Source organism: Silene latifolia, unplaced genomic scaffold (assembly GCF_048544455.1).
Source record: "Silene latifolia isolate original U9 population unplaced genomic scaffold, ASM4854445v1 scaffold_273, whole genome shotgun sequence".
NCBI classification, from domain to species: domain Eukaryota; kingdom Viridiplantae; phylum Streptophyta; class Magnoliopsida; order Caryophyllales; family Caryophyllaceae; genus Silene; species Silene latifolia.
In genome coordinates, this window is record NW_027413215.1 from 1 (window position 1) to 25,816 (window position 25,816).

Consider the following 25,816-nt stretch of genomic DNA (forward strand, 5'->3'; position numbering starts at 1 on the left):
AACTTTTTCTAAAAGTTCTTATTTACAAACTCAAGGCAAAAAACTTCCCATTGCAATTGCTCTTATAAATGAGTTTAAAAAATGGAAAGAATATAGAAACTACGGCATACTATTGCTTAGCCTCCATTCCATTGAACTAGTTTTAAGACCCGTGAAATTCACGGGTTTGTTATAAAACTCGACATTAGAATATTTGAATCATAATCCCCTATTTACTAAATGAATAGGTAATCTCACCATTTTTCCCTCCAAAAAGCATCTTCATAAATAAGGAAGCTAATAACAGTTAATTGCATTTGCTAAATAAGGAACTAATAATTATATTTTATTCCATTAACTTACTATCTTTTCATTAAAATTAATCTTTTCATCAAATTATATTATTTTCACTAAATCTAAACTATAATATCTTAATTAAAATAAATTAAATTTTATATAAAACTATAAATTGTTGAATATATTTATACTATTATACTATTATTTGAGAATAACTTAATCCATATTATAAAACAAAACTGTAAATCGCTTTTATTACTTTCATGACAAAAAAAAATTAAGAGAATTTAAAAATATAAATCCTTAGCTTTGTGGTATAGAAAAATATTTTGTTTAAAATACATTTCAGTACATAACTCAATTCTCTTGATTAATTATCAGTTACAACTATTTTTTTTTTCGAGTAAAATACAATGACAAGAAATATATGAACAGTTAATAAGATACCAATAATATAAGTAATTTATTAAAAATAAAAAATACTCTATATACCGTGCATTTACTGCACGGGGTCTAAACTAGTTAAAGAATAATGGTTTAATTAATTTTTTATTTAGTTAATTAATAACAATAATTGACTATCATATATTGTACCTCTCTCTTATACATAAGATTCATATTCATATTTAAAAAATATATTGTGTGTATTAAAGTACGTAATACTATTGCCATGTTTAAATACTTGATCAAATAAGAAATAAATGTTCAATTTTAAAAGCAATAAATACGACCTTATAATTCCATTAGCATGAATCGGACTTCATCTATAAATAATAAATCCACTTTTAACCATCCAGAGGGAAAAAATTCAACTCATATCATGACTCAAGAGCGTAGTTTGAAATCTGATCGATGTCGAGGCTATACTATAGATGCAGCTCTCTTATACTTATGTGTACTAAAATTTTAGCTTCAATTTTTGATTTTAACTTAAAAGCTCAATAGTATAATACAAAAAGTCCGAAAGTTCTCCTAAAAAAAGTCCGGATGTTGATTTAACAAATTAAAATTGGTTTGCTTTGCTATAAGATGTACATACTCCATGAAAATATATGAGGGAAAACAAAAAATTTACGGGATTACCTAATGTTAACAATAAAAAATAACAAAAATATCACTAACTGAAAGTCTGAAATATGTAGACAAACAAACATTAAAGAAAGATTAAAATAAATAACACATTCTTCTATTATCTTACTTTTTTCATCGATGGCGAGTATTAAAAAAAGCAAGTCCAGTGTTGCACGATTGATTGATCATAGTAAGCAATAATACATTGATTTTCAACTTGTTCTTGGACGCAATTTGGTGATATACGATATAATGACTATGGCGGCGATCATATTAGTTATTAATTTGGTTTAGGCAATGCGTACACCGATCTTAGCAGTGAGCATATCCGCTTTCAAGTGACGTATAATAACGACAAAGCAACTGAAAGACACAACGAAATTGTAAAATTTGTGTTACAGTTTTGTGAATTGTGAACGACTGAGGGTCATTAGAGTTGGTTTTAGCATAGTCACGTCGGTAATTTATACTCCGTATGGATTTGTGTAGGGTTTTATTTGAAAACAAATTGGGCGTTATTTTGTGGTCGAAATCTCTATCTCTATTATGGAGTATATGAAAACGATAATTATATCGCTTTCGTTGATAAATTTTAGAAAATTTTGAGTTAGACTTGTAGCTACTGCTGAAAACAATAGATATATGGAAAAACTAATTCAAAAATATCTTATAATTTCCTAAATTAAGGTAATAAATTATGTTGTTAGTTAAAGATTGGGAAATCTCCATGATTCCGGGATCATCAAATCCCAAAATCATAAATTTCCTAACCAATATGGAATAAAATATTTCTAATACTATATTGTATGCAGCCGATTTTTTTTTCGTTTTTTTTAATTATTATTTTAATATTTTGTCATGTTTCCAATGCCTCTAATTTACTGCCACGTCACATTGTGAAGAAATATTATGATGCCAAGTCAGCACTTTGGCTATTGCATTAAAGAAATACTCCCTCCTATTCTATATTTTCTTCCCTATTTCCTTATTCGGTTATTCGGGTTTTCTTCCCTATTTCCTTTTTTTGGATGATTTGTGTGGTCCAAATTCAATGACATGTGGGGTAATGTGTTTTGTGTGGTCCAAATTCACTTTGTTATTTCCTGTGTAAAAATGAAAGGGGAAGAAAATATAGAATAGGAGGAAGTATAATTTATGATTGTTTTGTTCTACTAGCACATCTCGGTGTTTTATCGCATGTTTCAGTCATTTGCTCTTAGGACACACTAGTTTTAACCCGTGCAAAATTGCACGGATTTGCTATTTAATATTGTTATAAACTATTTTCAACTAAATACATGTGTTATTTATATGAAAATTAAACAATTATTTAAATTTAAAATGCTAAACAATAACTACGGAGTACCATTCAACAACTTGAATTTACAAAATAGTAAGAAAAATGTAATAAAATAGAAATATCCGAAAGTTTGTTTGTAAACTAATTGATCGATGAATAAGCTCTTTCCATGTCTTAGTCCATACAAATTGAGCGTCCAAATAATAAATTCATGTATTAATGACGATAATTCAAATAATTACTATAACATATACTTTTACAAAACTCTCACATGTTAACTTAGGTTCGGACATGGGAGATTTGTGTCCAACTCTAGTATTAGACGTGGATCTCCCACACTCGGTCCGAATTGTAATATTTTTATAGTAAAATATTTTATTATAAATGTTCGTATTATTGTTGTAGTGTGTTAATTTGTTGAATGTTCATCATCATTGTCTGGTATAGTTTATATTTGTCAAATTTATTTATTTTGTTAATAATTTGTAATCTCTTTAATTGATTTTTGGTTAAATTTGTTGTTTATTTTTTTATATTAAAAATATTATATAGAAAAATGAAATAGAGTATACACCCTCTGTCTCAATTATTATTTGTTTGTCTTTTATTAAAATATCTCTTACAAAGATAAAAGTTTAAAAATTGAGTAAGACGGAGGGAAAAGATTTTAAAGTCAAGAGTAAAGTTAGGAAAATGGTAAAAAAAAATTGACGACGCATAGTTTTTAGTTGACCTTTTATAACAACTCACCTAATAAACCATCACAAAAACTTTAGAGAGACGGTCTCTCAATAGCGTTATTGAGAGACCTCTCACATGATAGGGAGAGGAGTTATTTTTTTTTCCATGTTATGTCTCCCACTAATTTAGTGGGAGACGGTCTCTCAGGAGACCTACTGATAAACCATTTATATAACATTTTGTTAGGGTCTACTGAATGACATGTTAAGTTTTTAATTGACATTTTATAACAATTTCGCTACTAAACAACACAAATTTTCATTTAAGACAACATTATCCATATCAAGTTTAAGACGGATCAAGTATCATACCACTTGTATATATAAGACAAAATATATTATTTTCCCCTATGCATTCTTATATACATAAATGATATGTACTTGACACGTCTTAAAATTAAGACGGATTGTTTTGTGTTTAGGAGACTTACTAACTAAACAATCTATAATGTTATGTTAATTTGTGAGTTACTATGCATTCATTAAGTAAAATTGGGCCGAGACAACACTACAACTTCAACTATTATGCCATTATATTACCCAAAACAATGTCAGTATAAATACCCAAAAACCAAAATTACAAAACCCTAAACGCCTCCTGGTGAACTCACCTCACCCGATCCCTCCCTAACTCACTAAGCCTTCTCTCATTAACACAACTTCACTCCATTATTTTACCATGCTTCTCATATATGATATACCATACATCTCTCCACATACCCATTATTTCATCAAAAACTATCTTTTACTAAAATTCTAAACAAATATGCTTAATTTGCCATATTTGTATCATTAAGTAATGAGTAATCCTCTACTTTTTTAATTTTAAATTGGCAAATCGAATAATCTGATATAAAAAGATGAAGATCTAAGTTTGCATGTTTTCAAGGCAAAATTTTTTTGGCCAGTTTGATTATTTTATATTTTTTTTTTAATTTTAATTGGTCAAGTTGGGGTTAGATGATCTAACATAAATTTATTTAACTTTATTGACTTTGCCTTTATAAATCAAAATTTATATAAAGGCTCATCTTTTATTTTTAATTTTTTTTTGTAAGTTTAAAAACCTGTTTTCATATATGTGAAATTTTAATATTTTAATTTTTTAATGTTTAGAAACTCTATTTGTGGTTTACAAACCTGTTTTCATATATGTGAAAATTTAGTATTTTAATTTTTGTAAATTTGTTGATAAATTTTAGTCATTTGATAAAAAAAAATGACCATTGTAGCTTTAAAATCAGAAAGAAAAGATTTATAATTGTAGGTATTTTTTTTAATACAACTAAGACGTTTGTTTACTTCATTATTATAAAATGTTAAAGGTTTTCTAAAATATATTTCTTGGAATTATAATATTTTGTTTTTAAATTTCTTGGTTCATTTACAGTTAATTTATAGTTGCATTTAGTATTTAAATTTCTTATTTAATAATTTTACCAAGATAACTGCGATTTTTGTAACAACATTGATTTTTATCAATTTGGGTAATTTATTGTATTTTATTATTAGTTATTTTTATCTAGATACTGCGATTTATTGTAACAAAATTTTATTACGTCCGTACAAAACATAAACATAAACATTTATGTACACAACATAAACATAGCGGTTTTTCAGAATTTAAATCCATTTTTTTTTGCTGCGGGTCCCACCACTATTTTAGGGAAAAAAAAGTTGAATGTGATGATGTGGCTTCATGAGGATGGGTTAAATGTTCTTGTATTTATATAGATAAGATTTACCTATTTTACCTGAGATAATGTAGGAGTAAATTGTACAAATCGCTTACTATTATGTTGATGTGACAAAAAAAGGGAAGGCATAATGCCACTCTAAAATTACTAATGCCACTCGTTTTTGTGAGACGGTGAATAGTAACATGCCCTTAAACTTACCTTGTAATGTTGTGGCATTAACAAAAAAAATAGTGGCATTATCATTCCCCCAAAAAAACTGAAAGAAGTTATATATAGACAAGGATGTAATATAACATTCATAAATATATATATGAGAAGATCATGTGATTCATGTCATTAAATAAATTTACAAATCAAATAATAATTTTTGCCTGTCGTTTCTGCTAGTTGTTCCGATTTCTTTTTTTACCAACTCCATTAAAAATTCAACCTTTTGATATTTAATATATAAGGACAAAACAAAATATAATCATATCAGACTAAGTAATCTTTTCCTTTCGAACTATACTACCATAGCTATTGTGGCTTGTAGCTTGAAGTTAACATGGAGCCCAAGGAACACAAGAACGGAGGAACAAAAGCTGCGCTCTTTGTCTATGGTAATAACTACGTTCGTCTAGATATTTATTTCATGACTGTCTTATCATGATTTTGTTCAATTAATCAGGGTTTGAGTAACATATTCTTGCCGTTTAGTTGCTAATTATCGTTTAGGAAATTCGTATCTTGTATTATCTTGTTAAGATTTCCTTATTTTGTGGTTACGGAAACCTAGGTAACATCGTACCCCTATATCTACTGATTGAGTTTATGAAATAAAGCAAGATGATACAAGATACGAATTTGCTAAACGAAATTTCCCATATTTCCTACTACTAAATTTGCTTACAATACTTCATCAATATATTATCCAAATGTTTGAAATTAGAGTACACGGACTGTTATATACGGTGTATTAGTTAATTTGATTACGGTGTATTAGTTAATTTGATTCGTTTTTTTTCCGGTGGTCGATTATTGTTTGCTGCAGGTGTGACTTTACTGGAGAACATGGCATACCTATCAAATATATTCAGCATGATAACATACTTTAACGGGTACATGAACTTTGGGTTAGTGAAGTCTGCCACAACACTTACAAACTTCGTGGGTGCAGTCAATTTACTCTCTCTTGTTGGTGGATTTGTTTGCGACACTTACTTGTCAAGATACAAAGCAACCTTCTTGTTTGGCGTCATCGAAATCTTGGTACGGACTTTAATATCTTTGCCTTCACTTCCCTTTTACGCTTCTGCTCCAACTACGTATAGTCCTAGGCCTACTAGCTATTTGCCGTGAGTGACGACAATTGATATTTGGTATGGCGACCCCTTAATGAATTTGATTCTTGAAAACTGAAAAGTTGGTTTGAAACCCGAAATAAAAATTAGAAGAAACTTAATATGATCCCTTTAGTTATATAAACCGCACCCATATGAAGGAGAAAGAGTCTAGTCTATAAGTTTAAGGGGTTTTATCCAAAAACAAATTGATAATGCGTGGTATAGCTCATTGATGGGCTCATTGATGGTTTATAAACCAGGAGTACTAAACTTTCTTCTTCGTTCTTTAATATGAAACATTCACATGTACCTTTATCATACTTTATCATATGTGAGGTGTTTCTTCACTTAATACATGAGCAAATTTTTGAAACACATACGGAATTCAAATGAATGAAAGAAGTACGAGTAACAAAGTTATACCATACTCAAACAAAAGTTAGTGAAAATTAGACTTATAAGTTGTATTGATGATTTAAGTGTAATTACCGGTTTATTTGACATAATTAAGGTTGGTTCATAAATGGGTAATTTTTAAATAATATAATGCGAGTTTGGGAAGCACGAAGTTTACACCTGCATAATTATTTACGAGATTACAGTATAATTTTCGTTCGAATAACTATGACGGAGGTCTCGCCGTTTTCCAGTTTTCCCAATTCTTTGTCCCAATAAATAGACAAAGGAAGAAAAATAAGTTGCAGAAAAACAAAATTTTCTTCTACATCAAAAATTGTAATAACAATCTACACAATATACTGCCAAAAATCAGAGGGCACCGTCTTATCTTAATGGGAAATTCGGATTAACCAAGGCACTAATAAAAGTTGAATTATTATATTAGGAAAGCCGAGTCGATTCGGTGTGGTTATGTATTGTCAATTCTATTCGTGTGATCAATTTCTAACATAAGTATAACCCACAATATATCCAATTTAGTAATTTAAGGGCCTTTTTCGTAATTTCAATTTTAATTCAACACCAATAAGATTTGGGTAAATTATATCCTACTCCCAGGAATAGGGAGTAGGATACTCTCAGGAAAATATCCACAAATAATGGAAACAACTACCCACTAAGTACAATTCAGTTACAATTCTTCTTCTATCACTAATCTACTGCTACTCAATTCCGTAATTTATATTTTTTGGCAAAATTATTTTGTTGTGGTCTATAGAGCAAAACATCCATGATCATTATTTAATTGATTCTAGCGAATCCACAAATGAAAAAATCGACATTCACAAAATATAAAATCGACATTCACAAAATATAAGCGTATATTCACATAATCACATGTTTTATATTGTGAATACGAGGTTTATGTTTTGCGTATATGTAATATACCTGTAGTGAATGTGTAATTATATTTTAATATATATAATTTACATGGTTTGAATAACTGAATATGTGGTTATACTTTGTGAATACATATTATCTTATGTTAGATTAATGTTTATGATAACCCTTAAGAATATATTCCCTCCGTTCGAGTGAGATGTTTACACTTCCTTTATTTTGTGAGGGAAAAATAAAGGAAGTGTAAACATATCACTGGAACGGAGGGAGTATTTGTTATTGTTATGAATATGTATTTGTGAGTATGTTTATTATATTGCGATAATATCTTTATTATTGGGGTAAATACGTGAATTTTGATTGGAGAATATGATGTTTAATATACGTGAATATGCCAGTTAGGTAATGTGAATATCTCATTCTTATGAATATTTCAATTATATGACGTGAATATGCGAGTAAAGTTAAAATAAACAATAAAATATATCAAATATGATCTCTCTTTATAGAGAAATAAAAATTATGAATAATGATACAATTTTTATATTTTTCTAATTTATAAAATTCAAGTTTTAAGGATTTTAAAAAACTAAATTAAAGTGGGAGTACGGTGTACCATACACCTGAGTGTATGGTATAAGAACTGTAATATTTGTGGCAATATATAATTCGCTTAATTGAAATAATAATGTGTGGCATAATCTGTAATAAAGGATGTACAAATTAAAGGTCATAATAGTCGATTATTTTCAACTGATGGACATCACATTGAAAATGTAGCATAATCTGCAATAAATTAAAGGATGTACAATCTCACTTCCCCTCTTACAATTTGGTATCCATTATCAACTCTCAATCTAAACTCCTCTAATAACGGTGATAGGAAAAGACCGGTTGTCGTTAATATTAGAATTAACTAACAAATTAACAATTTATAGACCTAACTAGACTCTACTAACTTCTAACAATAAGGTAGTAAAATGGCAAGCTAGGGTCGAACCCAAGGGAATGATCACCTTTAAGTAAAGACTCGAATTGTAAACTATTGACCAACAATCACTAACTAAGACTCCTCTAACTAATTAAGACACTAGTGACAATTTAGACTCAACAATTTAAACTAATCACAAACAATGGGTATTAACAATGTTCAACTTGTAGGAAACATATAAGGAGAAAGCATTGGTTTGGAAACAACATGAAAAAGAGTAAAAATGGAGACTTTCCTATTGAGACAATTCAACAAATAAGTAGTATGCAAGAATTCAATAAAGATAAAGAATTGATGTAACTTGGTGCAACAACTACTTCCTAAGCATAAAGATCCTCTCTTTTCTACCTTCAACAATTACCCAACAACTTTCATAAGATGGTGATTACTTGCTCCTAAGCTAGAGTAGTTAATCCTACCTATATGGTCACCCAATTGAAAAACCACAAGAGGGTTTGCACACAAGAGCATTAAGATCAGTTCCAAACAAAAGAAGTCAATATTAATCATTTACGAGGCTTAATCCAACTAACCAAGAACTAACTTGCAAATTCCACTCACAAAGATACAAACTTTAAGCCAAATTTATAAAGATGCAAGCTTGCTACAATTATTTCAATAATAGGGTGAATAACATGCAAGGTTGATCATTCCTAACACATTAACATCCAACATGAACATGAAAATCAAGGAATATGCAATAATTATTGAAGAATGATTAAGAGGTTCTTACAAGCTTAAGGAAAGTAGTGTCTTACCAAATTACACCAAGAAAAAGGTCTAGCCTTCTATAACCATAGATGAATCTAAGATTGATGGAAAGATTGACATAAACCCAAGCAAAAGATTACAACTTTGTCTTCCTAATACCAAGTTCTTACTCAACATACAAGTTTTGATTCTTCAATAATGGATCATAAACTAGGTCTTCAAACATTGAGCTATATATATGGCTGCACTCCCTTCTAGGTTAAACCACCTTTGGGTTTCAACGAGATGGCTTAAGACGGATGATTAACCTTCGAAAGCTGAGAAGGATGCATGCTGCGTCAAACACCGCAGGCCTGGGTGTAAGGCGCGGGCTGCTTTTCCAGACGCGGGCTGCGTCTTAGGCTGATCTCCGATTTCTATTCTTCTTCTCATTTAGCTCCCATCACCAATTTTCCTTCTTACTTGTTCGTCAAGGAGTGAGAACTTCTATGTTAGCTCGTTTGGAGTCCGTCTTCATTGATTGCTTGATCCGGGTTGCGGTTAGAGGTACTTGTTGGGGACTCTGAATTCTCTTCTCAAAACCATGCTCCATATAGGCATTAAAACATGTTAAACACAACAACCAATGGGACGGGGAGACTTGTTCATTATACCGACAAAAGGCCCTTAAACAAAACCAAATTAGGCCTAAGAAGGCCTTATTAACTCGACAAGTTTGACTCTATCAAACGGGATGCACACAAATCCTCCTAAAATCCGAAAAATAGTCCAACTCTATCATCTACCTCCCTTTTCATTTATGTTTAACTATCCTGGCTCATACCTTACAATCCTACATAATTCATCAATCTCTCCTTCAAACCTTCACCTTGACATCTTGGCTATTATCATCCTCATATTCATCTCCAACTATTCAATATCGGACTTTTCTCACGATCGTCCGTATTAGTCATATTTCCATATTATTAGATTGTGCATATGTATATATATTTTTTTATATTCATACAAGATTGTATAATCTTAGCTTAGGAATATTGTATCTTCTAATTAGTTATTGCTCAAGGCCTTTATACGGCTATTAGCTTAGGGTTAGCTAGATGTGTGCCTTCCTCTAGTTTGTATTTATACTCATGTTCGTCATTGTATTCATTTGTGCAATTCTTAATATAATTCAATCTTTCCCATAATTCTCTCTATTCTATCAATACCACCTCTACAAATTCTCAAATGAGAAGTATCGTAAATTAGTTCTACAACCATGATAAAATCGTAAGATCCAAGATTGGTCAAGTGTTTTTAAATCGTAAAATTGCAGAATTGAATCGATATTCTGCTAACAATGACTAGATGGAGGGAGTGCACATTAAGGATGGTGGTGGTCAATGACAAAAATTAAAGTGGTTGTCAATGGTGTTGTAGGATAGCAGTGGTGGTGACTGTTGGTGGGGCGAGGTAAAAAGTTAACAGAGAAGTAAAAATGACATCTGAGGGGGTAAGGATGAAGACACAAAAAGTCAACGGAAAATTCAACGGAGATGTGTTAAATACAAAATTAAATTGGCCATTAGATGATCAGATGGTAGCAAAAGTGAGAGTGTGAGACCAGTGATTTCATTACCCTACCACAGTACCACAGTACCACAGTAGTAATACAAGCCTGCATGTTTGTTTGTGTGAGGTACACTTTGTTAGTTGAATAGTACTTGTACGTGATTTCCACTTGATCACCCTCTTATTATCATCAGCTAGTGAACCAGTAAAAATGGAAAGATAGCATTATGACGTTACCCAGTGATACCGATTTGAGTATCACGTTAATTAAACTAAGGATTTTAATATATACTCTACAAACCTAGTGGATTATTTTTAAGCATTAATGACGTCCAACATTTCTTTTATTTTCAATAAAAAAAGAATTCTCAATAATTACCAACAATTATTTACATTCTTTGCAATTACTCCTCTAAAACACATTAAACTATCCCACGTATAGAATTCATTAGAATAGAGTAAGTATAAAATTATAATGAAAAATTTCAATCTTTAGTTTTTGCACAAAAATTACAACGGTTAAAACCATCCATAATGAAAAGAAAGTGCATTCCTCTTAGGCTCTTAGTATTCTTTATCCTTTTAGAGTATATCCTCTTTATTGTAGGTACATTTTCTTTGAAGAGGAAAAGATAGACATCCTTAATTTATATAGGATGTCGTTGTCTTGGTTCAAGTGCTAAATAAGAGAGGAAAAGATGAGTAGTGAAGTATACTTAAGAGTATGGATCCTCTTCATTTTCTATTCTCTCGATTTCCTTTTATTTTCTATAATAGAACATGTTAGGGTGCAAACTCATGTCCCACATCGGTAGAATAAAGATGCAGATCATCTTTATAAGTATCTATAAAATATAATAGTGCGAGACATTTTGGGAATGAGCCCAAGAGTAAATCTGTGAGGGCTTGGCCCAAAGCGGACAACAACATACTATTATGGGTTGTGGACACAGATGCAGCACATGCCCAACACGGGATATTCACGCTTACGCACAACAAGTGGTATCAGAGCCCAAGGTTCGACTTGCGCTAGACACGAGGATGCATCAACAGGCCCAAGACTTGAAGGTGTACACTCTAAGGCATAGAACTCCTATCTCGAGGTGAGTCCTTGAGCAAGCCCGGTCCAGGGTTAAATGGATGAAAGGCGTCATCGGTCTTGTGGGGACAAAGACCATTTGTGTACTGGAACTGGTGATCAGGTTGACCCTTATCAGGTTGGGTACCACAGGTCTGGTGGGTCCTTTCCAGGTTGGATGTCAGAGACCGTTTGTGTTATAGGACTTCTGACGTGGTGGACCCGGTTTAGGGTATATTGGATGCAGAGGATGTTCAATATGCATGTGTATCAACTTCCCAAGAAGGGGACATGGACATGTAGGCTCAGGAGCGCATGTGGGGGCACTCACTTGACCAGGCGGTGACATGTGGTGCAAGACATGGCTCGTGCATGGTAGCATGGTGTGTCGACTAAGGGGAGGTTATCAAGACTAGTGATGTTTCGGGTGTCTAGAAATTGGGTCTGTAATTGCGGAAAATTCTCCGTAGAGGATAAGGCTCGAGTCAAAGATGATGGTCCTTGGTTTAAGGGAAGGATTGTTAAGGTGCAAACCCATGTCACATCGGTAGAATAAAGATGGAGATCATCTTTATAAGTGTCTACAAAATATAATAGTACGAGGCCTTTTGGGAATGAGCCCAAGAGTAAATCCGTGAGGGCTTGGTCCAAAGCGGACAATATCGTACTATTATGGGTAGTGGACACCGACGCAACAGAGGCCCAACACGGGATATTCACGCTTCAGCACAACAGAACCATATTTTAATCATTATCCACTCTCAGCCTCTTCATTTAAGTGGTTGTTAGATCGTTTTGAGACGTAATCTAGACCATAGTTAGAAAATGAAAGAAAATGTAGAGAGGAATAAATGGAGATGATCCAATTTTTATATTTAAACGCTAATAAAAAAAGTGGAAGAGAATGTCCTTTTTTTTGGTAACAGTACAGAATGTTTCCTTACAGAGTGCCTATCCGATTCTCCGAATCGGACTTTATTCTTACATTATCTGCAAAGGAAAACAAACTAAGGATGGGGTTAGCAAAAGGAAAAGACTTCTTGAGAGGACGATCAGAACTTGGCAATTGAGCAGAAACTTCTTTTCTCTTTTTTTTGTCAATTGAGCTTCAGTGGTACCTACAACAAGACACACTTACGCCGCGAGGACGTAGACATTTACCGGAGAAAGACCTACTTACACAGGAAGTAGATACATTGTGTCTCGGAGATTCATTCCCTTGGCTATGCTTCTTCTTGGAGTTATTAATTCTTCTTTTCTCACTCACTTGCCGATTTGAAGGGTACCTGTAGAGTCTACGTGTAGTCGAGGCACGTGACAATTTACCAACCGAAGAACTCTTACACTCTTTAGGGCGAGCTGAAAAAAGAAACAGCTCATGTTCATTTGAATCCGTATGAGCTTGAGGGCAATTAGAGATGTTGTCCGTGTCATTCATCAAAGAGAGAGGTAAGATGGTATTAGAAGCAACAACTGCAGGGTCTCCTTGGGAGATGTGAATACCAGAAGAAGATAAGTTATCACTAAAGGAGGACAACCTCGAGCTTACGCCACCTAGAGAGGACTCCCTGGAATTAATTCCATGACTTTTGATACCGCCCGAAGTAGAAGACCTGTCTTCATCCACCACCCTCGTCTTAGGTTTCCGCTTTTTAGAACGTCTCCTCCTCTTCTTTCTCTTATAATGACCTCTTGTAATTGCTCCCTCCTTGGTGACCTCAGTATTAAGGATCCGAACCATCATCATGGACAAGTCTCTTTTATGGTAATAGCTCACCTTACTACCTTGAAGAAATTTTTGATAATCTTGTCCGGAGATCCTTAGTCGTGATTTTCCTCCACCTTTTCTTGAGAACTCAAGAACCCGATTGTTTAGAAAATGCTCATTATCACCCATTTGAGAGTCTTTGTAGTTCTGTTCCAAATCAATAGTAGGAGAATAAATTTCTTTGGAATTTATAAGTAGGTCATCAACAGAAATGCTGGTATCCTTGAGAACAGAGTCGGAAAAAGGAGTAACACAAGAGCCACATGAAGACTCATCAGGGATATCCCCAAAATTAGCAAATTCCGGGATAACCCTTTTACATTCTCTAGCCATCTCACATGGCAACGGGTCATCATTACTTCTTTTACCGTTATGATTAATAGCCCGTAGATTCTTGACCACATTTAGTTCTCTTAGGATATCTTTATTCTTAGGTTCAAGCATTTGGGCAGTTTCTAGATCTGTTTGCGCTTCCAGGAGCATATTACTCTTCATACAAGCTATAGCTCTACGAAAAAGAGCTTTAGCGTTCTTAGGGAAGGACGACAAAACCAAAGAGCTGAAGTTTATGGCTGCCTCATACTCATGGAGCTTTTTAGCGCAAGCCGCTAGATTCAAATTTAAAGATATTGCTAATTGCAAGACAGATTCAGCGTCATAGTCCTCCACTGATTCCAAAACCAAACATAAAAAACGACATGCCATTTCATAGCAGCCGCCGGCAGAGTCAAACAAATTTTGCTTAAAGAAGTCATTACCCCTCTCCTTAAGAAAACTAGCCTTAATCAAATGGGTTTCTTCCATCGGTAAGAAAGAACTAAAAGGTAACCAGTCATCCTCCTTGAACCCACCATTTCCATGTGCAATAACAAAGTGTTTTAGGAAAATTGCATTAATAGAAATGGCAGCCATAGCTTTTCACAAGACAACCCCAATTCGGAAAGCTGAGATAGAACACCTTTAAGAGGTGATTAAAAAAAAACAAATACTCTTATAAGAGTAGATTATTTGAAACTAGAAAACCAGAAAAAGCTTAAAACAAAAACCAGACAAGAAAACAAATCGGACAAGTGTTTTCGGAAAACCACCGCACCTGACCCGAACCATCACCACCGTTAAACCCACCCCAAACCCACCCAACTCCCACTCCTCTAATAAAAACCAAACTACCAAAAACCGAAACCCACACCCAAACAATCCAAAAAGCCGCCCAAAGAAACCTTCGACACCAACTACGGACAAGAACCCGTCGAGACCAGACAAATTCCACCATCGAAAACCAAACAGCCACTTCCGACTACGAAAACGAAATCTGGCAAAACAAAGTCACAGACAAAGCAACACAACAAAAGGAGTAAAGAAGAAACACAAATCCCAGTAATAGGAAGAACAAACTCGTGGAAAAGCACCTGTGAAAGGAAGGTAACAAACATAGCTAAGCTTCAATTTGAGAACAACAAACATAGCGTCTTCGACTAGACCGAGATAACCATGACAACTTCTTTACAAAAAAAAATCAGCCCATGCCATTAATGCTTCATCCCGCGAAAACAGCGACCACAGTCAATGTCGAAAAACGATCGAACCACGAAGAGGACAATGGAGAGCAGCGAAATGGAATTGGGTGTAAGAAAACGGGTAGCCGAGTTTAATTAGAGGAGGATGAGAGATCGCCGGAGATAGAGCATTGAAAACGGCCCCATCTCCGGCGATAGGTTGAGGCTCAAGAGGGACGGTGAGCGGAGGGGAGTTGCGGCAGTTTCAGAGTCGGGGTTTTAGGGTTTTAATTTGGGGATTTTTTTGCTTTCTCTCTCTACGTTTTTTTTAAGATTGTTTTTTCAAAACTCTGTATTGCTTTGTAGGGAAAAAGGGTAAAAATAGTGAGAAAGGAGTAGATGAGGATGGCGTTCAATGGGAACTCTCTAAATTCCCTCATTCAAATCACCTACGTTTTCTTAATGGTGCCCTCACCTCTAACCTTAATCTTGTGCTCGATCAAGAGCAGCACCTTTGGGAGTAAAGTCGGATTTCAACGGATGAGGAGTGTTGCACAATAATGCCCAATAACCAAGTGGAGCTTTTTGTAGTTGAGTTTGTATTAGGAATAGTTGGAGCAATTCGCAGCGGCAAAGTCAGAATAAAACTAAGTAAAAGATTAGATTTCATTGATTGTTAGATTATAAACTAATTATTAGCGTATTACTGATTTTCTTAATTGATAGAGAAGTCTCGTTAGTTTAGGTCACAATAGCTATTTAAAGGGACATTTATATGTTATTTTGAGAGATTGAGCATTGATAAAAATTTAATAATAAGCAAGATTTAATCAAAATTGCAGATTTGAGACTCTACTTCAAATCTACCTCCAACGGTTTAGCAAGGCAGACATTTCGCTAGAGTTCATTAGTTCGTTTTCAAGGTAGAAAATTGAGCTAAATATCAATATTTGCTTTTGTTCTTTCTCATTCGACATCAAAGACAGTAAAAATAATTCTTTAAGATTGTTGGATAAGAAAGGTAAATACAAAAATGTTGAATGATACAAATAACAAACAACAAAAGAATAATATAAGAGAAATCTGAAATACAAATTCTCCTGGATATATTGTAGATGCATGTACAAAACACTTTACTTAAGAATTATTCAACCCAATTACATGTCACGGGTTTCACGAATACTCTTGTGAGGTAAGATTACAATTGTCATCTCTTTTTGGCACCAAAGATTGAGACTACTAAGGGAGTATTAATGTAAAATGACACTCAAAGATGGTGAAATCTATTGATAGAGTTACAATGAAATTGTATTATCAAATACCTTTTTTCCTTTTCTTTCCTTTTTTTATTTTTTTATTAACGATCCACTATAAGTCTATAATATTATATAGCAGTTAGATAGGATAATTTCAAACAAAAAGGCAAGAGGAACAAAGTCAAGAGAAACGAAGCCAAGAGGAATGAAATAACTACCAAAATGGGAGACTTAAGCATTTTATTAAACCGCAAATTGTAAATTAAATTACCTACGAGAATGTGCACTTTGCACCCCCAAACCCACGATATAGTATTTTCGAGTTCACCCATTTTCGAACCAAACTCCGACTAAATGATAGCTGATTTCACTTCTTAACTCACCAACAAGTATCTCACATTCTCACAATAATTATTTTTATGTTTTTCCTATATGTATTGGATTAAAATTTCATTATTTTTTAACTCAGAAATAGCTTTGTTGTAAGCACAATCAGAAAAGAGATGCATATGAGTCTCAGGTGTATTCTCACAAATACAGTACAACAATTATTAGAAGGGCAGCATTCCAATCTGTAGAGTTTCTCTCTTGTATTCATTCCATTATCCATTATAATCCAAGTAATAATTAAATGTTTAGGTACATTCCAGTTGTTCCATATTAAGTTATTGTAGGAAATATCGGTATACTTCCTTTAAGAAATTACGGATTATAACGAAATTATAATTATGAATACGAGTCATAAAAGAAATAGCATAAACAAAATAGAGAGATTATGAAATCAACCTTCGGTCCTAGCAAAATCGGCCTAAGAACAATATCGCAATGATATTCGCCTATTAGTTGCACCCAAGATGATATGAGATATGCCTTTGTTCTTGCTAGAATAGATCCCCAAAATTCACTAGTTAATTTAGGGTTTTTGTGATTTTGTTTGATGATAGAATGCTAGGTTAAAATTAGGTTAAGAAAATGATCTCCTACTCTCTTATTATAACCAAAATAAGAGAAGTCAAGGGGAGATATTTTCTCTCCTAAATTTCGGCCAAACCAACCGAAAATAAGAGGTATATTCTTCTTATTTTCAGTTTTATCCACCTACCAAAATGATGAGATTAAATCTTCTTATTTTGGTAGTTTACAAAATGTATATAAAGTGTATAATTAAATTGTCATTTATTTTATTCCGTATTAATAAGTCTACACACAACAGCTTGCAGTTGATTTATTAATACGGGTCAGTAATAATTTATTATGACAATATCGTATAATATAGCGGAGATTATTAAAAGGAGATGAGAGAGAAAGGTAGAGCGAGAAAGGCGATTTCCTCTATTCTTTTCTAGGGTTCTGAATCTTCACGCAATGGCTGAACATTCTTCCCCTATTCAATCTCCTGATACTCAAACTACTAATAATCAAAATAATAATACTAATTCCCCAATTAATAATCCACAAACAACTAATAATACTATTAATATGACTTCAAATAGTAATAATTCTACTGTCACTCCGTATAATTATGTGCCGAATCGAGATGCTGAAATTGCAAGTGTTCAACAAGCGGTTGCTGCGATGCTTCATGGTCAGAATATAGTAATTCCAAAACCTGTCATTGTTGAAGATGTTGATGAGGAGGAGAATGATTGGCAGGAGGTCTCACCAAAGCGTACGGAAAAACAACTAGCACCAACCGCGGAGGGGTTTCCTGCACCAAAAGGTACATCTTTAAAACTTACTCTTGAGGATGTCAAAGAGGAAATTGACTATTGGTCTCTAGTTTGTTTATGGGTATGTTATGGGGCACATCCACCATGGGAAGTTACGGAGGGCTATCTTAGGCGTATCTCGGCGAGAATTATGAAATATCTAAGATATCTTTCTTGCCTAATGGATTATTTGTTGTGAGGTTTGCTAAGCTAGAACACCTGAAGTTAGTCTTAGCCCAAGGCATGTTTCTCTTTGATGGGAAACCTATTATTCTTCGTCAATGGGAACCTAATGTTAAGATTACTAAGGTGTCAGTGAAAACTGTTCCAATTTGGGTTAAGCTTGCTGGTTTGGACTTGAAATTCTGGGGTAAGAAGTGTCTGGAGAAACTTGCTTCTCTAATTGGGAAGTTTGTCAGGATTAATGACGTTACCTTGGATAAAACTCTTCTGGGTTATGCAAAGATTATGGTTGAAGTGGATATTGACCAGCATTTTCCTGATAAGATCATGTTTGAAGATGAAACTGGGCAGCCTATCACTGTACTTGTTGAATATGACTGGTTTCCAATCACCGCCAAAAATGCAAGGGATTGGTCATCAAACTGTCAAATGCGGGGGTAGGAGTACGTTTGTTAAGAGGCTGCAGTGGCACAAAAGGCACCAGTTCCGCCCAAGTTTGGAGGAAAAAAGAGAATCCAGTGATCTGACTTGATCCTAAAGAATACCCAGTCGCCTAATCCTGCCTGGTGTTATTGGGGATAAAAGGACAAAGGGTGTTGATTAGAAGAAAGAATTAATAACATCTCGGGCTTGTTTACTCCGCCTAATACTCCTATGCCTCTTCCGTCTAGTTATACTCCAGCAAAGGATTATTAATAGGGTGACTAGGCATGAGTCTAGGTTGCCTGGGGTTAAGGAAGGTGAGATGACCTTGGATTTCACTTCTATAATTGTTCCTGAATCTGAATTGGTTGATAAAGGGGGGAGGGATGGCCTCTTCATCCCATGACTAAATTAGGAGTGTGGAATGTGAGGGGCCTCAATAGTGACACCAAGCAAAGAGACATCAAATGGTTTTTGTATCAGTCTGAGGTTGTCTTATTTGGGCTCCTTGAGACCAGGGTCAAACCTGGCTCTCTAAATAAAGTAGCTGCAAATGTTTGTAATGGGTGGTCTTTTCTTACTAATCATAGTTGTCACTCTGGGGGCAGAATTTGGGTCCTCTGGCAGAGTCAAATAATTAGTGTAGATGTAGTTGATATTGGTGCTCGGTTTATTCATCTGAAGGTAAAAGATCTTAGAGATGGTAAAACCTTCTATACTACTTATGTTTATGGTTTTAATAAAATTGAGGAGATGGTTCCTTTATGTGATGCTTTTCTTAGTTGGAATATTAGGGAACCTTGGATAGTTTTGGGGGACTTTAACAATGTTATGTTTGCTAATGAGAGACTTGGTCTTGCTGTTAAGGATAGTGAAATGATTCCTTTTCGAATACTATGGCGACTTGTGATTTACGAGGATATTAAAACCACTGGAGCTTTCTTCACTTGGACTAACAAACAACCTAGTGCCACTAGAGTGTTTAGTAGAATTGACAGGGTTCTAGTGAATGATAGCTGGTTACATGTTTGGCCTGATTATTATGCCCATTTTGCTCTTGAGGGAAGCTTTGACCACTGCTCTTGTATTGTTGAGGGGTCTACTCAGTCCTTGGTTAGGAGGAAACCTTTTAAATTCTTCAATATGTGGTGTAAAGTTGATGATTTCCAATCTCTGGTTGCTCAAGGTTGGCATGCTTATTATGCTGGTTCACCTATGTTTAGACTGGTCCAGAAGCTTAAGTCTATGAAACCTTTGCTTAAAGAGTTGAATAGAAGTCATTCTCACGATATTGAGAGGAATCTTTGAGATTGCCTATAAATTTTTGTTGGAATGTCAACAAAAGTTACATTTAGATCCTGGGAACACAAATTTAATGGATATGGAGTACCAAGCTAGAGAGAGCTATCTTATGATGTCCATTGCTAAAGAAGATTTTTTAAGGCAAAAAGCAAAAGTGAATTTGGCTAAGGATGGAGATGTCAATTCTGCCATGTTTCATAAAGCCATTAAGCATAGGCAAATCCAAAATAAGGTTCTTCTCATTGAGGATACTGAGGGCAATTCCTGTAAGACTCCCAATGATATCTTACAGGCTTTTGTGAAGTACTATGAGCAGCTCCTTGGGTCTAGTTCTCCTACCTCTCAATTTTATCCACATGTTGTTGAACAAGGGGTGAGGGTTCTGAGACGATTGAGAGGTTTTATGTCGGGCCCTTGATGAGGAAATCAAAACCTTGATTTTTTCTATACCGATGATAAGAGCCCTGGTCCAGATGGCTATTCTATTCTTTGTTTTTTAAGAAAAGTTGGGGTATTGTTGAAATTTGATGTGTGCAAGGCGGTCAAAGATTTCTTCAATTCTGGACGAGTTGCTTAAAAACGGCTAAATTGTACTAATTTGGTTCTTATACCAAAAGTTGATAATCTGTGATGATTAAGGACTTCAGGCCTATTCACTGTTGTAATATCATCTACAAGATTATCTCAAAGATCCTCTGTGCAAGGATGGCTAAGGTTCTCCCTTATCTGGTTAACCCTTGTCAATCTGCTTTTATTAAGGACAGGAGTATTATGGGGAATATTTTAATTAGCCAAGACCTTGTTCGTATGTATACCAGGAAGCATGCCTCTCCCAGGTGTTTGATGAAAATTGACCTGAGAAAGGCCTATGATTCTATTGAATGGCACTTTTTCAGGCAGATGCTCACTAGTCTTCATTTCCCTCCTAAATTTGTTGCTTGGATAATGGTTTGCATCACTTCTACCTCTTACTCCATTGTCCTTAATGGTCAAACTCATGGCTTTTTTAAGGGTAAAAGAGGACTTAGACAAGGTGATCCCCTCTCACCCCTCCTTTTTACACTTTGTATGGAATATTTAAGCAGGCTTATTCATGTGATTAGTGCTCTTCCTGGTTTCAAATTTCACCCTCTTTGCAAAGGTCTACAGTTGACCAACCTTATGTTTGCTGACGATCTCCTCCTCTTCTGTAGAGGAGATATACCTTCTGTGGTTGCTATTACTGAGGTATTTAAGTGCTTTTTTGATGCCTCTGGTTTGCACATTAATACTGACAAGACTGATATTATTATGAATGGGATTCCTCCTGATGTTGAAGAGGCTATCATGAGGCACACTGGTTTTAAAAAAGGGTCCTTGCCTTTCAAGTATTTGGGGGTCCAAATTTCTCATAAAAGGTTATCTAAGATTGATTGTAATGTTCTTGTAGACAAGATGTTGACTAGAATTAGAGGCTGGAACAAAAAGAAAATCTCCTACTCTGGGAGATTAATTTTAGTTAAATCTGTTTTGGAAACTATTCACAACTATTGGTCCCAGATTTTTGTCTTGCCTTCTGGGGTTATGGACAGAATCAAAGCTCTCTGTCGAAATTTTTTATGGGAAGGCAATGAAAGTTATACAAAGGCTCCTCTTGTTGCTTGGTCTGTCCTATGTCAAAAAAAGGAGTATGGGGGTTTAGGCTTAGTTGACACTCACCCGGAACCTAGTGCTTGTTGGTAAATTGGTTTGGTGGATAGCTGTCAAGAAGGATCACCTATGGATTAAGTGGGTTGATAAGATTTATATTAAGGATACTCCCTGGTTTGACTACCAACCTTCTCAATCTAGTTCATGGGCTTGGAGGAAGATTTGTGAGATTAAAGATAGATTTAGAGATGCTTATCTGCAAGGAAAGTGGATGGCAGCTGATGATATGTATACAATCTCTAAAGGTTATGAATGGCTAACTTTTCAATCTCAACAAAAAGTGATATGGGCAAAGGCTGTTTGGAATAGGTTTAATACTCCAAGGCACTCTTTCATCTTGTGGCTCTTGCAGAGGCAAAGACTTCTAACCTTGGATAGATTGCAGAAAATGGGGGTGGTTACTTCTGGAGTGTGCTTTGTGTGCAGCAGGGGGCTTGAGAGTCATCAACATCTCTTCCAAGAATGTGAGTATGCAAAAAATGCTACCAGACTTCTTTTTCTGGTTGAAGATTACAATGACGGTGATGTTTCTCTTTGGGAAGGTGCTAATGCAGAGGAAACTCTCTGGTTTTCAGCGACTTGTGATTAGTTCTTTGATTGTAGCTGTTCAGTATGGGATATGGCATGTGAGGAATGTATATAGAGTGGACAAATATTTGATGCATCCAGAAACTCTCTTACAGCAGGTCAGGAAAGAGTCCAAGCTGCGTATAATGGCAGTAGCTTTGGGGCAAGTCCGTTTAGCTGATAGTAACTGGTGTAAAAGTCTGGGTCTGATGTAAGGGTTATTTCTTTTGTTTTTCTCTGTGTCAAATAGGCTGTTAGTGTTTGTTTTGCTAGATAGTGGTCTGGTTGGCATAGTCCTTTCGCCAAAGGATTATATGCAAAAATGGTTGTAATGGTGACTTTGAGATCCCTTTTGGGACGATTATAATACTACTTACATTTCCACCAAAAAAAAAAATATCGTATAATATATACTTTAACTATAAATATCGCATATTTATAATTTGCTAATTAAATATAACCGATTACATTTAACTATGAATTAACATCTTAATTCGTTCAAGCTAACATTATATACATTAATTAAATATAACTTATTATATTCAATTTACGAATTGTGATTAATTGTCTCAGCTAATATTATTTAATCGGCATTAAATAATCGTCTCATCATCACATTGACTAACTGTTTAGTCAAATACATGAACTAACCTTTTAGTCATATAAGGCATCAATGTGATTACATTTCCATAACCACATCTCTCAAACACATCCTTTAGGTGTGACTTTTAGGGACCAGTTGATCACCGCCATCAGTATGATAATAACGTCAAACTTTTTAGCAAGCCAACCGTTATTAGGTAATCGTTAATCAACTGATAAAATACTAAGTATACCCTTGTGAACCTGTAAGAGATTTGCAAATGTTATCACACTAATTGTGGAGGACACAAGCTCCAACAAACTCCCACTTGTCCTCACAAGTGTATGTACGATAACCGATTCTCATATTCTAAAATTTCTCCCACTCAATGTAAAACAATTTGCAAAATCCGTATTCACAAAGGTCGTATTTTACAAGTGATCAATATCAAGAGTGGTTTCCCGACTAGAGAGTAACTTAAGCGATAAATGAATCATCATTCGAGCATGGCCATGCATTTTGATTTACAACTACTCGAGTGGCCCCGAGAAATAACTAAACCTGATAAAGGTTGGATATTTTCTTCAACTCGAATCCTGCAGATATAAGCACAGTATGAAATGACCCGTAAAACAATGCTTAGCCTCCTGTTACGGCAGACCATGAGAAAGAAACCAAAGTCACCCAAAAGCTGCCTTAATCTCAAGAGACAATCGATAGTCAAAAGAATCGACTCTAGAGACACAATGGACGTCCAATCCATGACCCGGCACCGAATGTTTTTAAACATTTAGGACTCCATTACGTTGTCACAATTTATTGTCCTACGAGGTATCGTTATAATCTCGCATCTGGTGATCGATCGTCAACCGTTTGACTTATGGCTCGTTGAACCCACCATCAATCGACTGCACAATATAATAGCCAGAGTTATCAGCTCATGTAGACGATTACGGACCAGAACAAATATAATGTAATTCAGTTCACTTTGTGGCGTTCAATGTTGTCAGTACAATCCACATGAAAAACAAAATATGAAATAAAACGATGAAGTTATAAATAGCATATGAAATAGATAATGTATCGAATTCATAATCAACTACTACAACTCAGGAACACGTTTAATTCCCATGGAAATAACGTGCCCTACATGCTTATCATAATTCAACGGTTTAGTGAGAGGGTCCGCGATGTTGTCATCCGAAGCTATCTTGTCAATCACTATCTCCTCTTGCTCCACGTAATCACAAATTAGGTGAACCTTCCGATGTACATGTCTAGACTTGTTACTAGATTTAGGCTCCTTAGCCTGGAAGATGGCACCTCTATTGTCACAATAGATGGTGATCGGGTCATTCGAACTAGGAACTATGGATAGTCCTTGTAAGAATTGACGCATCCATATAGCTTCCTTTCTTTGCTTCGAAGCGGCATAGTACTCGGATTGATAGTAGAATCTGCTACAACATCCTGTTTGGAACTCTTCCGGTGACCGCAATGACACCATTAAGAGTAAAGACGAATCCAGATCGAGATTTTGAATCATCGCGATCCGTTTGGAAGCTAGCATCTCACAGAATCGATTGCGCATAGCTTAGTATCTCCTCCATAAGTCAATACCCAATCCTTAGTCCTCCGTCGGTACTTGAGGATGTTTTTAACAGCCATCCAGTGTGTTTCACCTGGATTGCGTTGGTACCGACTCGTCATACTCAATGCATATGCGACGTCTGGACGTGTGCATATCATGGCATACATGATCGATCCTATGGCTGATGCATAAGGAACAGGACTCATGCGTTCAACCCCTTCAGGCGTCGTGGGTGACTGAGACTTGCTCAACTGCATCCCAGACGTCATTGGAAGGTTCCCCTTCTTGGAGTTGGTCATGCTGAACCTATCAAGAATCTTATCCAAATAAGACTCCTGACTCAGTGATAACGTCCGTCGTGATCTATCTCGATAGATACGGATTCCCAATATGCGTTGTGCCTCACCCAGATCTTTCATCCGGAAATGGTTCTTTAACCATCCTTTAACCGAAGATAAGAGAGGAATGTCATTCCCAATCAAGAGTATGTCATCGACATACAATATCAAGAAAACAATCTTGCTCCCACTCGACTTGATATATAAGCATGGTTCCTCGACCGATCGAGTGAAACCATACTCTTTTATCACCTGGTCGAAACGATGATTCCAACTCCGAGAAGCTTGCTTAAGTCCATAAATGGAACGCTTAAGCTTGCACACTTTCTTAGGATTTTCAGGATCTATGAAACCTTCGGGTTGCACCATGTACAACTCTTCCTCCAAATAACCGTTTAAGAAGGCGGTTTTCACATCCATTTGCCAAATTTCATAATCATGAAAAGCGGCAATCGCTAAGATTATCCGAATGGAACGTAGCATGACTACGGGTGCAAAAATTTCATCATAATGCAATCCGGGCACTTGAGTGAAACCTTTTGCCACTAATCGTGCCTTATAGGTATTATCCTTTATTGAAAATGAAAAACCATCTTTATCAAGTACGGAAACAGAAATAATGTTCTTAGATAAACTGGGTACATAGTAACAGTTATATAAATATAACTCAAAACCATTCGGGAGTTGGATTACATATGTTCCCTTCGAGACTGCAGCAACTCGTGCTCCATTCCCGACTCGCGGGTCCACATCACCTTTTTCGAGAGGTATGATGTTCTTTAGGCCCTGCAAATGATTACACAGATGAGAACCACAACCAGTATCAAGTACCCAAGTTCCGAAACTTGCATGGTTAATCTCAATCATATGAA

The 25,816-nt window shown here is 35.0% G+C and overlaps 1 protein-coding gene across 1 annotated transcript in view; it reads left to right on the forward strand.

The window, feature by feature from the left end:
- The first annotated feature begins 5,385 nt into the window (after nt 1–5,385).
- Nucleotides 5,386–25,816, forward strand: part of LOC141639079 (protein NRT1/ PTR FAMILY 4.4-like) — a 41,316-nt gene continuing 20,885 nt past the window's right edge. Inside the window, exons 1-2 of the mRNA XM_074448269.1 lie at nt 5,386–5,686; nt 6,118–6,335. Coding sequence (XP_074304370.1) covers nt 5,632–5,686; nt 6,118–6,335 — 273 coding nt within the window. The 5' untranslated portion in view covers nt 5,386–5,631. The remainder of the gene's footprint in view (nt 5,687–6,117; nt 6,336–25,816) is intronic.